Here is a 16,786-nt window from a genome sequence, read left to right as displayed (position 1 = left end):
GTGGCAGATGTTGGTGAGGTTGCAGCTCTGCTTTTTCTCATTTGTAAGTGCTGGGTGCCATGCAAGGCAGTAAGTATTTTTCCAAGTCATAAAAGGGCTGGAGGTTTTTGCTTGTTACTTACGACTTATTTTTTAGGAACCTACATTTGTCTACATAGCTACAAATGAAGTTGGAAATTAGCTGAGAAAAGCTAGCTGCACATTATATCTTTCCTCCTTGGAAATTCTGCTCATTGGTTTTGTGACTTCTTTGCAGCAGTCCTGCAGCAAAGAGGAAGCAGCAAAAACTAAAAACTAAAAACTAAAAAAAAAAAACCTAAAAAAAAAAAAATCCCATTTCAGTTCACCTATTCAAGCGCTAATGAAAGGTTTGATTATTAAGCTTGCTTTTTTTTCTCATAAGATTAATCCATTTACATCAATAAGATTACTCACGTGAGTACCCTGTTGCAGAATTTGCCTCTAGTACTGTGATTGCCTAGGGGGAAGTACAAGGAAGTTGCAATTAAAGTTACAGAAGGAAAAGGAGGTCTGACCTTTTCTCTTCTTTTCTATTTTTTTAATTTTAAAGTATGCCTGCTGTTTCATTGACAAACAACAATAGCTTTTGCACTATGAAGTGCTACCAGCAAGAGAACAAAACTGCTTTTATTTAAAAAGAAACAAAAACTACATGCTAAATCGTCATTGTAAAAGGTAAAAAGAGGTGGATGTCTGATTAGGGGTTGTAGCTTCAAGGCACCTAAGTCTTTCTTCATGTGCATCACATTAGTGGAAAATTCCTTCATTCATTTAAGAAGATAAACAGTTGTAACTTTCACGTTGGGTTGATGTGACATCAATGACTGGCTGGGACTGCCAGCATTCCAAAAGGGATATCATCCTAATCTGCAGCCACTCAGGGCCATGGGGCGGAGCCTGCAGTCCAAGCCAAAACACTTACAGGTGCATAAGTAAGTAGGGAAGGGCACAGGTGATGCACCTGTCTCAGGAAAGGAGCACTAGCACAGGTGTGTCATAACTTATCAGCTGCCTGTGTTAGAGCATGAGCTCCTTTGATCCACAAACGCACTCTCCACCACGCTGCAGCCCACAATTTCCAAATATCGGTCAAGAACCTCCAGAAATGAATATCTACTATGAGAACTTCTTCCACCCACAGAATATTCCTAGTCCGCAGCGACCGAGCACCTTTGAGACAACGGACTACAACAGCACACCCAATCCTTACCTCTGGCTAAACGGACCTTCCATTACTCCACCACCGTATCTCCCGGGATCCAATGCCAGTCCCTTCATTCCTCAGTCTTATGGGATGCAAAGGCAGCTCCTGCCTAACATGCACAGCTTGGGAGGAACTGATCTTGGCTGGCTTCCTCTTCCATCCCAAGAAGAGCTTATGAAGTTGGTTAGACCACCTTACTCCTACTCTGCACTTATTGCCATGGCTATCCATGGAGCACCAGAAAAGAGGTTGACTCTCAGTCAGATCTACCAGTACGTGGCTGACAACTTCCCATTTTACAACAAAAGCAAAGCTGGCTGGCAGAACTCAATTCGGCACAACTTGTCTCTCAACGATTGTTTCAAGAAGGTGCCTAGAGATGAAGATGATCCAGGTATAGTTCCCCCCACCTCTCTCCTCTCTATTTAAATGTGACTTATCTAAAAATGAAATTGTTTCTGCTTTATTTATTTCTTTATTTAAGATTTACAATGTAAAATACATTGTGAAGAGGCACAATAGCCTGGATTCTGGACATACACATAGTAGCTTCTCTTTTTTCATGGGGCTGCACTAGAAGGCAAGCATGCATAGCTGAGTTCTGAATCCATATTGTTTACCAAATCTCTGTAGAGAGAGATGTTTTAGTGCTCTAAATCTTCCTCAGAACCAAGCACAAGAGCAGCCTGAGGAAGTCATGTTCAGAAATCATTTGGTGTAATGCATATGAATTATACAAACTTAACTGAGGATTCATGGAAAGAGAATAAAGAAAATTCAGACTAGTCACAGAAGTCCAGTAGCTTTAGGGAGTCAACAATAATTATCATGAGGAGAGCAGGCTGCTTTTGTTTTGCTTCAAGTAATGTTGTGCTTGGAATCCTACTTTGGCTGTTTCCAACCCACTGGCTGAAATGTCATCAGATTCTTCCTTTTTTTTTTTTTTTTTTCCTGTCAGCAGCTGTTGAGAACCTTTTGGGACATTTAAAACCCACTCAATTACGTTGCCAGAAAGAGACAAAAATGTGGTTCTATCTCACTAGTAAACTATCCTACCCTGCTGAATCTGCAGGAGCAACCCATTATGGGATTTGATTACTTATTGCTGTAAATTTGGAGGACCAGTTGTATAGTGAAGACCTCATTCCCCCACCAAGAAAAACAAAAAGCAAAACTAACAAGTCCTCCCAGTGGCTCCACTCGTAGTTCTAGTTGTGTGTAGAGTCAGGGCTACAGGACACGGGGGAAAACTATCATTTGTCCAGAATTCAGCAGACTTCTGCTTTTGTATGGTTACAAAAAACGTATTTTTTGCTTATGCAAGTTTTCTGTTTTTGTGAAAATAAAATTGAAAAGTCAAAGAAAACTGTACTTTGCTGACTGCAGGCGTATTTTAAAACAGAAAATATGTGTTTGTCCATCCTTGACAGGAAAAGGGAATTACTGGACTCTGGACCCAAACTGTGAAAAGATGTTTGACAATGGCAACTTTCGCAGGAAGAGGAAAAGGAAGTCTGATATTGGGGCTAGTTCTGCCCATCTGACATCTGAGAAATCCGAGGACGGTGCCTTGACTGGCAGCCCCAAAGCTGTGGAGCATCAGGATCTTTTGGAAAACTCTTCATCTGGGACTGACAATCCACCCGATAAAGGATCTCCGCCTCCATCTTCCAGTAGCCCATGCCTTAGTAATTTCATTTCCAGTATGACTGCATATGTTAACGGCTCTAATTCAGTGGGCCGCTCAGTGCCATTGGGACTTAATGCTGAACCCACTGACAAAATGGGACAGAATATGGTAGGCTTAAATTCCTACTCTCCACTCTCTAATGTCCCCAGTCACGGTGTGGGAGAGTGGTCCAATTCTATGCCTCCTAGTCACCTTGGCTATAGCAATTCAGTGCTCAACCAGTTTAACACCCATTTTTACAGTAGTATCAGCACAAATAACACTCTGTTTTCCAGGGAGGGGACAGAGGTTTAAATAAGAGATCATAAGACATCAAAATATAGCTATTTATGAGAGGGAGTGACCTGTGGGTGGATGATTATTGTTAGTCTGTTGTCTCTAGGACCTGCATTGCATCCTACCTTCTGACAGCCCCAAACGTTTTAGCTGTTGTCCTTACTCAAGTCACAAGCACTCCACGTGTGGCAGCTCCATATAAAAATGGAGGGATTTTAACAGCAAGAGTAGTGAAAGATAGTGTTTTAGCAAGAATAGTGGAGATTGTGTTTGTACTGCTACCAACCATGGTCCGCTGTGGACATCCTTGAGAGGAGTTACTGTTTACCTTAGGGATTAAACTTTCTGGCGTGGCACTAGTTTTGCTATGATGCTTTTAAAGCACTAATATATATTTGGCTATATCTGTAAATCACCTCTCTTGCTGATACAGGCTGTCTGTACTAGAGATTCTTGGTAAGTTCTTATTTGGACAAAGCTATTCTGAGACACTGAAGGATCTATAGCAAAAAACTACTACATAGTGAATAATAACTAGCAGAGGATGAGTGAATGCCCTCTTTAAATGTCTCTAATACTAGAGCATACGTTGCCTCAAGTCTGATGCTGTTTCTCCCCTAAGGGGAATGTGGTTGTGAAGCAGGCCAGCATCATCAGGGACACAACATTCACTTTGAAACTAAAACAAAGCATAGGAAAATACAATGGAGTTGCCTTCTGCTGGTGCAATCAGATCTTTGTGTTTTAAATTCTAAGTGCAGGGTCAGATTTTGTGGAAAACGTCTCTGTACCGTATATTTTCCTTCTTTTTGTAACAAAGTCCATGCAATTGTTTTGTCATTGTGTAAATATTAGGAATAATTCTTATTTTTTTATATTCTACTGTAACCACAAACAAAAATTCAAATAAATGAAGTTTTTTCAAACCAATAATTGAATCAAGTTTCATATTTATGTAAAATAATGTCTGTAGAGATATTATGCAACATATGTAGGCACCGTGTTTTACTGGTATTTACCTGTACACAGCTGTGCACTGATGAGACTTCCAGAATGATGGAAAACATATTAATGCACTGTAATAGCTACTACTGCTTTGTCTTGATTTTTTTTTTTAACTCTACATGGATATAGTTTTGTTACAGGCCACCCCGGAAGCATTTTTAATAAAGAATTTGTATATAAGCATGTGTGTGTACTATACTTCTTACATCTTTAAAAGCCTCCTCAATAGTTTGACTTGTGCAGTTAGCCTGAGGAAGACCTAGGGAAATATTCAAGTAAGGAGTGAGACAGTATATGTCTAGAGAATCACAATTTGCATGCCTGAGGAATACAATTGGCTGCTATTATGCAAAATACTTTCACTAAAGAAAAATAATCCTTACAGTTGCTCTGTTGGAGCTAAGCAGTGCCAACCATTTCAGAAACCAGACTGTACTTTCACATGCTACTTAGCCAAAGAAGGACTGCGATCATTTCTACATTCTCATTTATCATTTTGCTGTTTTGACTGTTCACTGAACTCACTCGATACTATGAGTTCTCATTTGGAAGCTGAAACCTCCTTCCATAGCTAACACTGCTCAGATAACAAAACAACCTTCTGGCAGTGCCCTTCTGCCATGACTGTAAGTTCTTCTGAAGTCAGGCTGCACTGAGGCCTGAGCTGTAGCCTCCACCCTCTGAACTTTACAGCCATTCCACGAGTACCAGCCCAGGTGAGCCCTAGAATGCCCTGCAAGTCAGCAGCCAGCAGCACTTGTTACAGATGCTTGCTCATGTGATAACTGAGAAATGCATTGAGTCAGCACTGTTACGTGTGTGATCCAGTAAAAATACAACAGACTGCCCAAAAATGCGACTCCTGCAGAGTACACAGTTCAGAAATCAGAGGAAATTGATTTCTTTGCTCCTTAAACGTAAAATGTTCCATTGTAGACTTACGGAGCAGAAGTGTGGGAAGAATAAAATGCAGACTGTGCCAAGGAGAATGATATTGCTGAACAATAGCAGACAGTAGGAAGCAGCTCCCTTGTCACTTTGTGTTGCGTTTAATGTGTGGTTCCTACAGGACAAGACTTTGTGCCTCATTGCTTCCCACATACTATTAAGCAAATACCACTCTTGGCCTGTAGGTAATAAGGAAGTACTTCTAAGATGCCGGTTCTTCATAGGCAGAGGTATTTTTCCTACTGGGTGCCCTAAATGCAGGGGTTAGTTAGCTCCCTGTTGACCCTCCAGGTAGCTTGATATGCACCAACTCTAGTGATGGTATAAACATAGTGATGGTAAACATTCTTCTTTATTTTTGCTTTTTTTCTTCAGAGAGAATTGACTTTGATAACCAGTCACACTGATAGGTTCCTGGAGCTACTGCACATCAGTCTAGCACCTGCAAGGAAACTGTTGTGCCTGTATGAGCAGCAGCACTGGTCTTCCTAAGGTAATGCTCCTATTCATGTATGTTGTTGGTATGGTAATTACACAGGGTTTCAAATGAAAAGCATCTGTATTGTTTTTCTTTAGTGGTTTTGTCTTTGTTGTTGTTTTTAACTACACTATATTACCAACATATATTGTTATATGCTATGTCACAAACATTTACTGATTGGTGCTGCTTGAAAATCTAATCTGGCCTTCAACAACTCTCACTAGTTTGGTCTGTGATGATTTCTGATTGTTTGATTGTTATTTTCTTATTGTGTTTTGCTTTGAAATGCAGCTATCTTCACATACCAATGTGGGCAGTGTTCCTTGATTCTTCCATTACTTGTTCCTGGTGTAAATGTAAAGTTAGCTGTTAAAGGTTGCTCCTGTCTCACCAAAACCACAGTTAGATGTGAAGTGGTCAGAATAGGTTCCTACTTCTCCCTCTGTCATCACAAAACTTCTGCAAAGACAGAAGCCCTCAGTAGCAGATAGTGTGCCTGGAGTAATGAGAAATAGATTCCTGGGTATAGTTGAGGTATACCAAAGATTAGCTGCTGAACCACTTGAGCAGTTTCATCTTCATTCACCTTGGTTGAAACACCTCCCCTGGGTTCTTACTACAGTTTCATGGTTCTGTGTCCTGCATTTGCAGCAGGATAATCTGCAACACTTCAGCTCTAGTTTGCTCTAGTATTAATTCTCAGCTTTCCATGTTTCCATTATAGACTTGAGCCGCAAATCATGTTAAAGATTTGGGGCTTCACAGCAGAAATCTGGGCAATGAGGTTTCCCACAGAAAGCATTGTTCACCTTGTCATGGGATCAACTGCAAACCCTGGGGTCCAGCAGTGCCACTCCCCAGCAGTCCACGTAGAGCCCCACCTACAATTTGATAGATGTAGCAGAAAAAATGTCTTGTAATCAACAGTCTTCATAAACTTAAAAAAAAAAAAAAGGCAGTCTACTAGATGTAAATGAAATGAAGCCACGAGGTATTGCAAATGAGAGACTCACTTATCCAAATCCAAACCAGGTCATTGATCAGATAATCAGATAATTGCAGAGAGCTTAGGAGAAGAGGCTTCTGAAGAAAGAGGGGCAACATCAGTGATAGTCTGCAATAGCGATGAGGAATGGAGAGCTGTTAGCAGTGAGATCAGCCAAATCTCACGTTACCACCAACATGCAGGAAATGTAATTAATCTTGGTGGCAAGTTACTCTGTGCTTCATAATAGTTTTAAAGGCCGAGTTTGTTGTGGAGCTTTCAGCTGGATTAGGCAAAATAGTCAAAGATCATTCTTTACTGGCATCTACTTTATTAATGGTAAAGGTTTGCATACGTTATGAACACAAAATTTAATGTTCACTTTGAAGCAGCTGTTAGCACACACTCCTCTGCCTGCACGTGATTGCCACTGATCATCCCTTCATGTGGGTGGTTAGTGCATTTCAGATGTTGATAACTGTGTCTACACAAATGCTTAAGTACTCACTCCTTCCCTTGAGTCACTCAAGATGAACCAGGCTCAAGAAAAATACTACTACTAATTGCTAACACTAACCTAAATAGTCCATGCTGCATCTCGTTTGGGGGGATTATGAAGAGAGAAATTAATGGACAGGTGCAACACATTTGTGCTTGACTGAAGGGCTGGTGGACAGAACCTTCATCAAGTGAAAGCTAGTTCATGCTGCCCTATGAAACCATTCTGTGAAAGGGGAAAAATTGGTATAGCTATTGCAAACCACGGTTGCTTTCTGTAAACAATGGGAGACTTCTAAAGCACACATCAAAAATCTAAAATGACACAGACTAAGGAACACTCTTTCAGTGCTTGGTAAACAACTAGCAAGACAAATATGTCTGGTGACTGTTTACCCAGTTTTCCAATTATAGTACAGTTTCTCAGTTCTTTGCTTATCTAGTTAAAGGTATTAGAAAAAGAGACTGCACAATGCTGTGCAAAATATAAAAAAAAAGAATTATAAATACCTTAGGTTTCATTCATTCTTGTCTTAGCAAACATAATGCTGTGTTCTTATTAAGTGGAAAAGAAGTAAAGCGAGACCAACTTAAGAAAACCTCTATCTCAATGAGCCTTCAAATCTGTATTTAACTGTAGAACTCTGAACTGCCTGGCATCCCAACATTGATAACCAGTGGGAGATTAAATGCTACTCCTTGTTCCAAGATGACACCAAGATGTGTAGCACAGCTATCTGTAAATGAAAATAAAATTCAAGTGCTGCCAGAATTTATTTCTCTGGCAAACAACAACAGACACTTTGCCAAATGTATTCCGAATGACAATGCACTTTTTTCTCATGATGGGATACATTATGAAATTCTTCACTGTTCAGTAGTTTAGTCAATAGTTTCTTTGTTGCTTCATGTGAAAATGTTTGCAGGTGAGTAAAATAATAAACTTCTTCCCAGTAGCGCTGCCAATTCATGATACTGCCAGATGATAGCACTTTACAGCAATTCTTACAACTCCTTTCAATTGAACTTCAAGAGAGCTGACCCAGAGCTGTGTTACTCTTTTGTCAAAGTCTTCATACTCTAAGATCTGTGAAGTCTGAACAAGAATATGCAGTTTGCCACTAGTTGCCTTTATCTTTCTGAGCTTGAAGTGTTGACAACTACAAGCATCTGTGCTGCTGTAGTCATGGAGGTACTGCTGTTAACTGTATCACAGCCTGTACTTGTCATGTGCTGGAAACCTCCATGGCTGCGAGTACCTGGACAGAGAAACACTTCAGTTTTTCTTATTTATGTTGTAAGCCTAGTTCAAGGACTTTCATCTACACAAAGAATTCTTCCTGAGTGGACTTGCACAATACACAGTCTTCTGATATGCTGTGCAAATTAATTTTCAGACTACCCCTCCAGAGACAATTTTCGTGTATTGTGTCTTTGCTAAACTGCAATACAAGTTATCCTTTACTCGTCACCTTGTCTTGATTCTTTTTAAATCCAAAACCATTCCTCTCCAAATTTCTTTGCTGTAGACTTTGCAACTAGTTCTGTACGTACTTCCAGCATATCGTCCATCAGTGGTTATCTGTTGCTACTTAAGAAGTAAGACAGACAGTCATGCAACCTCTAGAAGTAGCGAATCATTTCTAACCTGCATGCTACTCATTTCCTAAATGAGTTAGTTGGTATAAAGCTGTGTATTCTTCCTTTGTCAAAAATTCCTGAAATAATCTCTCATGGAGCAGTCTCACAAAGTACCAAGTATGTCAGTTCATCTCTGTTTAAACTGAAACCGGAGAACTCGGCTCCCTGTCAGTTTAAACCAATACTGACTGATGCACCTCACCCTGCAGAGTACGCCAGTGTGAGGGTGTAAGAACCCCTCTGGATGCTCTTGTCTCTGCGGCAACTGGAAGGGAGCAGCCTAATCCTAGGACAACAGCAGCTTTCTGCTCTTAACATTGTTTATTTCTTGTTATCATTTGTTTTTTGTTTTTTGTTTTTTTTGTTTGTTTGTTTGTTTTTTTACTGTGCTTTCCCTATGGAATACACAACATATGACAAAGCTTTTCAGCAATATCCTTTGACTGTTTGGCATGCTTAGCTTAGTTGCCTGCCTTAAACTGTTACTACTGCTTGCTTTTAATCTTTTCCAGCCAAAAATTGCTCCTCTCACCTCCTAGTTATCAGTTCTCCACAGAATTTGTTCTTGCTTCTGTTCCTCGGACAAATTCCAGAAGATAAGTGAGGTGAGCAGGCACAATGAAGGTGTTATCAAACTCTGCATGTGTATTTCCAAGAGGTAAGCAGAGCTAACCTTTGGTGTGCTGATAGATTCCATGAAGAGCACTCAGAAGCTGTGCTGTAATTACATGCCATGTCAGGAGAGTTTATCCCCATGTTTAATACTGTGCAGAGGTAATTTATGATCTCAGTATGTCCGGCTGGACTAATAATACACTTTTACTCCTGCATGCCATCAGATGGAGAAGCATCTGCTCCACACTGTAATGTCAGAAGTTTCATGGCAGTATTATGTGGATAGTAGCTAATTATGTCCATAAGTGAACTGATGTATGTTTCCAGGCAGTACGCTGAAGGGGAGGAACAATATTTGTGTCATCAGGGAAGGCTTTTTATTTGCTATGCATGCAGTTTCTTCTAGGAATCAGAATTGTCCTCTTGTTAGGGTGCACCACAAAGCTATGGATGTTATTTAGGCTCCAGCACAAGGAGAGATACAAAGCTACTGAGTTTATTTCTTTGTTGCCTTTGGAGGTGTGGATTTGCTGTTGCGCAGTACTGGTCCTACAGAGCAGGGGGGTAATGCTGATGTGCCTTATATCTCAGTAGCTATTTTTTATGCTGCTTGAACAATGTGTCCTGATACAAACAGCCTATTGTTTGCAATTTCATGCCAAGAGCTTTGTGTATGCAAACTTGCATGCAAATCAGATTAATTTATTACATTTCCCTCCAATGAAAAAGCAGAGGAAGAAAAAAAACCACTTCGCTTCAGCTACACATTTTCCTATGAATAGGGCAGCTATTAAATGATTTATGGAAAAAATGCTAAGAATGCAATAAGTTCAAAGAAAGTGAAGTGCTATCTTTCTTCCCTGACAGCTGGGAACCTGGTTATTTAATGTTAACAGTGCCATCATCTAACTGGACTCAAACCATTATTTGTCCACAAGGAATATGTGCATTTTACTGTATCACTGCAAGCGGGCAGATCTCAAATTACAGGCTTTACTTTCACTCAAAAAAAAAAAAAAAAAAGAAAAAGAAAAAAAAGAAACCCAAAAAGCCACACACACACAAAGTCTAGCACAATTCTTGCAAGGAAGGGGAGAAGGAGAAAGGATGTGGGGACAGGTGTTTACTCATACTCCCTGCCCATTGCTTTGTCAGGGACAGTGTGGCTTCAGCTGAAAATGCGAGTATTCTGAGAGCTTTCCCTGCCTTAGGCCTGCCACAGCTCAAATCCTTGGATCTCTGATGGGACTAAATTACCATACCTATAGGAATATTTCTGTGAAGAATACCTCGTGCTGCACTGCAAGCTGTCTGCTATCAGTGCTCTCTGGAAGACAGCACACAGAACTAGAACTACAAAGGATGTGTGTAATAAGACTATATATAAGTATTATAGCATAATATCTTGTATTATATATGTAGTACTGAGACTGTACTGATAACGTTATCTCACATATGACATCATTACTAAACAGGTGGTGTTTCTTTCAATTTTTTGACTGTTGCATTAAGTTTTATTGATCCCACATATGTTCCAATGGAAATGCAAAGTTCACAAAGCTTGAACTTTTTTCCAGAACCACAAAACCATCTCTTGTTCTACTTGGAAGTAACAAAAATGAGATAACTGTGGCTAATTATGGAGAGAGATACTCCCCAAATCTGGATTTACGTAATTCTGTCTCCATTCACTGTAAGTAAATACGTGATAAGATAAGCAAGCATGCAGACAAGTCATTGTCTTCCTGGTATACCGTGTGTATCCTTCAGTATTTTTGATATCAAATAGATGCAGCCAAACAGCATGACAACCTGAAACCTCCTCCATATGAGCAAGGGTCAGTGACAGTGCAGGGCACCTGCAGGTTTGCTTGCACTATGACATTTCTATTTTTTGTACAGAATGTTTGCTATTTAAAGCAATTATTGAAAAATTATGTGTTTGGGGATGTTATTTATGCAAATAAATATGCAAAGAGGCATGTTCTTTTATTTCCTGGCAAGTTGTAAAGTGACCCTTAAGTTTGAAAGCCTGCAGAATATTCTCAATCAGGACAGTTTTCCTCCAACAAAGTGTATTTAACATTCCTAACCTTGAGCAGCAGGGGAAAAAATAAGGTCATGGCTCTAGAAAAACCTGTTGATGATAACTGATAATATGAAAATGAAGCAGTCAAACAGGCTGTGGATAGCATAGGCTGGATATACTTAAAAAAAAAAAAAGCAACATATGTGACAGAAGCATGAAAATTGCCTGGAATGTGAGTGAAACAGAAGCTACCAGTTGCAATCAGATTAATCCTTTATGTCCTTGTTGCCATCTGGGGCAGCTGATGGCTGGAATGGCCTGTTATCCAAAATTGCAGCTAAGTGGACAAATACCAACAGACATAACAGTCACAAGATTGACCTAAACCCTGGGAACTGAATTGAGAGCACTGGCAAGTAAGCAAAATGTCTGTAAATTTTCCCAGTTTCCATTTCATGTGGGACACACACATGAGGATCTCAGCCAAAGTATTAGCTACATCCTGTGGTTACTGGACATTAAATGTTGCAGTGGTTTCTGCATGACTTGTAGAGCTCCTCAGATGCATGTGTGTTTGGTAGAGGCAGGGGGAGCCATTATTTTTATCTGCGATCAACATTACTACATTTGACAGTGTAGTTATTGAGATTATTCACGTGATATAAGTGTAGGTTGCAAATTACATTTGGAAAGGGCATTTTTCACCTTACATTTATAGGAAGTTTTAATATTACGTTTCATTGGGCAGTTGTACAAAACATAAAGGTCTGTGTACTGCTATATGCAGTGAATGCTGCAGAGATGTACGGGCTGGTTTTGAATAACAGGGTAAAGCAGTTAAGTGATTGATAACCTCTAAATACTCCTGAATTTAAATGCGAGTTATGAGGTAAGCAACAGTATGCTGTCTCTAAGCTGTGCATGCTGCTTCAGTATTTTCCTGGTAAGGAGAGTAGAAAACAGAACAGAAAACAAGGTGCTGTGTGTTTTACCCTGGCTTCTCTCAGTACTTCACACATTGCTATAATGAGTTGGAGGATTTAGTGTTAGGAGCAGTACTTGGTGCAGCAAGTGGAAGACTGTGTTGGAAGAGAAATGAATAGCTTTTCACAGAAATTGATTGTTTTTCATGAATATAAATATGAATATACAATTAAAAAATGGTTTGTGTTTCTCCTTATCTACAGGTACCAGTCTGGCTTGTGTTGAAGGGGGCTGAAACAGAAGATGGGCCTGAACTTGGCAGAGCAACTCAGTTCAGGTAAATGAATTCACAGAAGTCCATTTGCTTGGTACAACCTCAGTGGAAACAATTCATTTCTTACAGCAAATACGTAATTACTTCAGGTGGCTTTAAAAAAATCATGCTTTGTCAGCTTTATTCTTACCTTTGAACGCTGCTCATGGACAGGACAAGAAGGACATAGGACATAGCCTACCAACAGTTTTAGTTTACTGTTACTAGGGGTTATTACGTGCTCAATTAAAAATGGTAACACAATGCAGTTTCCTATGCTGCAATCAAAGGTATTCATAGAAACATCATCATCCAGCTTTGCCTTAGACCCTTATCCATGTGATTATAACCTACAGCATGCAATTACCTTCTTGGTGCAGCTTTCCAAAGAGACAGTAATCCCTCCTTAACTTCCATGCAGAAAAGAGTCAACACATATTTCCACTGATCAGGTACACTCGCACCAAATTGTGGTGGCTCTTTAAATTACAGCCTCCTCATTTTTACATACATGTATAAACATTTATTTTAGCCTCACTGTACAGATTTTTAGGCTCAGCAGGCACTCTGTCAATATTTTCTTTGAAAGCAGTCTTACAATGGAACAGAGTTTGAACAGCGCTCATCATTCTGCAGTTACTTTTGATTAACAGTGGTAAGCAGGTGCACTCCGTGTGTTGATTAGGCACATTTATGATGAGGCTTTCTGCTGACTGGCTTGGTGCTTCAATCCTAACTACATTCTAAACGCCCCAGTGCCCATGGCATATAGTTAGTGACTGCATTGCTTCCGTTACCATGCAATTTTTAGTATTTCCAAAGATCTCTTAAGTAATGAGAAGACACTGCACATGCAAATGATTTTTTATACCATTATAAAGACATGAAACCTAAAAAATGGAGCACAGAAAGACATGATGGTGCATATTAATCATCTCAGAATGTAGAAAAGTAGTGAAGCATGCAGAAACAAACAGTACTTTTGGTTAGGCAAGATTTTCATCATGAAAATCTTTAAAAATCTGAAATGCTGTTTTCTGAAACAATTTACTTCTACTTATATCGGTTTATTATTTATTGAAAAACTTAAAACAATCACCAAATCTATATTTACTGTGTTTACTTTTTTCCTATCTTCTTCAGACGATATATTTGAATACACTTTATGTCTTAAAGTCACTGACATTCCGTTCATAGCAGTACATAAATAAGCACAATATCCCTTCCCCATATGTAGCATTAATGAAAAGGAAACATGCATAAGAAGAGGCTTCTTGGTGTCCAGAAATACAGACACAGGACCAAACCCCTGCCCAGCACTGCAACTGCACTTCTGCTGTTAGTTTTTGCAACTAAACTGGAAAAAAAATTTGACATTCACTCCGGAAAGAAAGGAAACTCAACAGATTCTTACACAATTTAAGGTTGAAATCAAATCCAAAAATGTCTCATAATTTTGCCTTTCCCATTTATGCATTATGTTCTTCTCGTTCAAATTTAACCTTCATGGTACATTCAGAGCAAATAATTCAACTTATGTTAAAACAGCATGGTTTTGGTTGGGTCTTTTTTTTTTTTTCTGAGTTAATAGTGCAAAAATTTCCCCAAAAATTTTCAGGTTTCCTTTGAAAAGAAGAGCTTCTGGTCTATGACTTATTTCATTTTACACCTTAAGAAATTATGTAAATAAAAAAAATAATAATAATGTCATGAATGTGATAGTGCTGAAATAAATCTTGTAATACCATCTACACACCACTGAAATACACCTTCAGAGGATTATTGCGTGGCAACTTGAGACACTGCAAGGGATCCACACACCAAAAGCTGCTCTGAAGTGAGGCATTCTGAATCTGCAGAAGGAAAAATAATGGGGGAAATGTATTTGTGTTAACAGCCCTTTAGATAGAGACATTTTTAGGGAAAAAAAAACCACACAACCCAATACAAAATAGAGAGAAACAGAAATAGTTGCTCCTGTAACACTGTCAGAAATATATAATGTTCATTACGCAGTATGGATATATAATAAGGCATTGAATTGAACAAGATTAAAATAAATACATTATTTGAAATATAAATGGTTGCATCTGGCTGAAAAATAACGTAATAATAAATTGTTTATACTAAGTTTAATGAAGAAAAAAAACCAAGAAACCACACAATACAAATAGTATAGATGCTACTGAAAAGAAAACCGGAGCTTTATCCTAAGTTCATGCATATGTGAGTCACAGGTTTCTGTTATATCCACCCAAAATTGCTAAAAGTCAAGATGAGAATCAGGCCCAAAACACAATTCTGGGGGGGGAAACATATATCTGTGTTTATAATATTTAGCAATAACATTTACAGCCCTGTTATCTGCTAACTATGCAAAAACAAACACTTGGTCCAGGTGGAGTGTGCCACATGTTTATATGTAAACAAATGGCTTAATCATGCCTTAGGGCACTGCAGTGTTATAGCACACAAAGCTCCACTGATAGCCTTGGTTTTAGAGAAACCAGCCACTGCAGGAGGGAGGTAATTTCTATAAACCACCTGTAGGGAATGGAAGCTGAAGTTCACATATAGAAACAAACTTTTGACTAGGCCTAGATCTGACCGGAGTGAACAAGCAGTGCAGAGACCTGAGCTTGCCCAAATCGGCTACATATCTGCTTCAGCAGAACTGCACAAACTGCAAACAGCATGTCAGTGCAGAACAGCAGTCGCTCCTTCAGGGGTCTTGCTGTTTTTAGTGTAGTGAGGGTGGGAGAAGGTACAACGTTTCTCAGACTTTTCTGGAACTCTACTCATTTTACTGCAATGCTGAAAAAACACTTGTTAACAAATAGCAAGCTGAAAGTGGTTCATTTGTTTTTGCTAATATGCTATTCAATGTAGGTATGACAGAAACAGGTCTGCCTATCTGCAAGTGCTTGGGTTCTGCATGGGCATGGTGAAGGAAGACATTCATTTAAAAGAGCAAATCAATCACTATTTCAGGGAAAATACAGTCGGACTGAAGTGTTTAGACCCAAACAACAGATGGTGATGCTGCTGCAGAACAGGCATAACAAGAAAAGTGCCTAGTTGATGACTTCCTCCCGATCCTTCACAATTCGTTGATTTAAACCCATTTCTGTGAGTGCTACTCTGAAAATAATGCCTCCTATTTTATTATGTTGGCCCATGATATCAGAGGTGGATGTTGTTGTGATGGTGATAAAGGCTGAACCTTCCCACCCATATTCCATTACACTGTGTTGCCGTGTGACGGCAGGCAGCAGAGGGGCAGTCTGATCCAGTGGCTCTGACATGGAAGTGTATATGAAGCACAGGGGTGGAACTGAATGGCACCCACTGACATTGCTCAATACTTGCTGAACGTTTATGGAGACCAAACAGTCTCAGGAAACTCAGGTCTGGTTTTGGCCTTCTTCAGCTTGTCAGCATGTTTCAAAAATAACGTTTCTATTGTTTGTGAGTTGAATAAATTAAAGAAATCATGAGCAGTGTGCCAGGAAAATGTTTATCTGTGAAAAGTCAAAGAAAATTAAGTAGTTCCCTTTCTTTTAGCACATGCAAATCACTGTTCATCACATTTACTGCTTCCTTTACAGAAATATATCCCTATTCTATCAGCAAACAAAAGGCTGTAAGTATTGCTATGAATTTCTTGCTTTTTCACACGAAGTTTGTGTTAGAAGACGACAGCTGCTGTGCATTTTTATACCTAACCTATTTTCAAACACAAATCTTTCTCAATGGAAGCTTTAGCCACTTTTTTCATGTTACAAGTTCAGTGCGACTGTATTTCCTGAATGCAAGCTATTGTGCTTAGTCAACTGTAACTGAAGAACAAGATGAGGCAAGATTAGTGGCATCACTGCAGTAGAATGTGCTGTGGAAGAACCATCTTGTGTGTGACTGAAAAGTAAGTTCCAACACTCACTACGTGCAAACTGAAGAAGGGTTAAAAGCGGCTTAGTAAAGCTCAATATAAATATATTATTAGGGGAGGTTTTCTTGCTGCATCTATGATTTAACTTTCTGTGTTTGCCAGGAACTAAACTGTGTTACTGAATTATTGCTGTATTACTGAAGAAGCAGGTTAACATATAAATGTGAAGGCTATAAAGCATGCCTGAAGGCAGTGTAACATCAGCAC

At 39.3% G+C, this 16,786-nt stretch overlaps 1 protein-coding gene across 1 annotated transcript; it reads left to right on the top strand.

Annotated features, from left to right (window-relative positions):
- Positions 1 to 980: 980 nt before the first annotated feature.
- On the top strand, positions 981 to 4,376 carry FOXI1 (forkhead box I1). Its single transcript, XM_425185.8, has 2 exons — positions 981 to 1,619; positions 2,656 to 4,376. Exons 1-2 carry the CDS (start codon positions 1,046 to 1,048, stop codon positions 3,207 to 3,209), a joined length of 1,128 nt encoding a protein of 375 aa, XP_425185.2. The 5' UTR covers positions 981 to 1,045; the 3' UTR covers positions 3,210 to 4,376.
- Positions 4,377 to 16,786: the final 12,410 nt, after the last annotated feature.

This window comes from Gallus gallus, chromosome 13, assembly GCF_016699485.2.
Source record: "Gallus gallus isolate bGalGal1 chromosome 13, bGalGal1.mat.broiler.GRCg7b, whole genome shotgun sequence".
NCBI lineage: Eukaryota > Metazoa > Chordata > Aves > Galliformes > Phasianidae > Gallus > Gallus gallus.
This window is presented reverse-complemented; position numbering and strand designations above follow the sequence as displayed.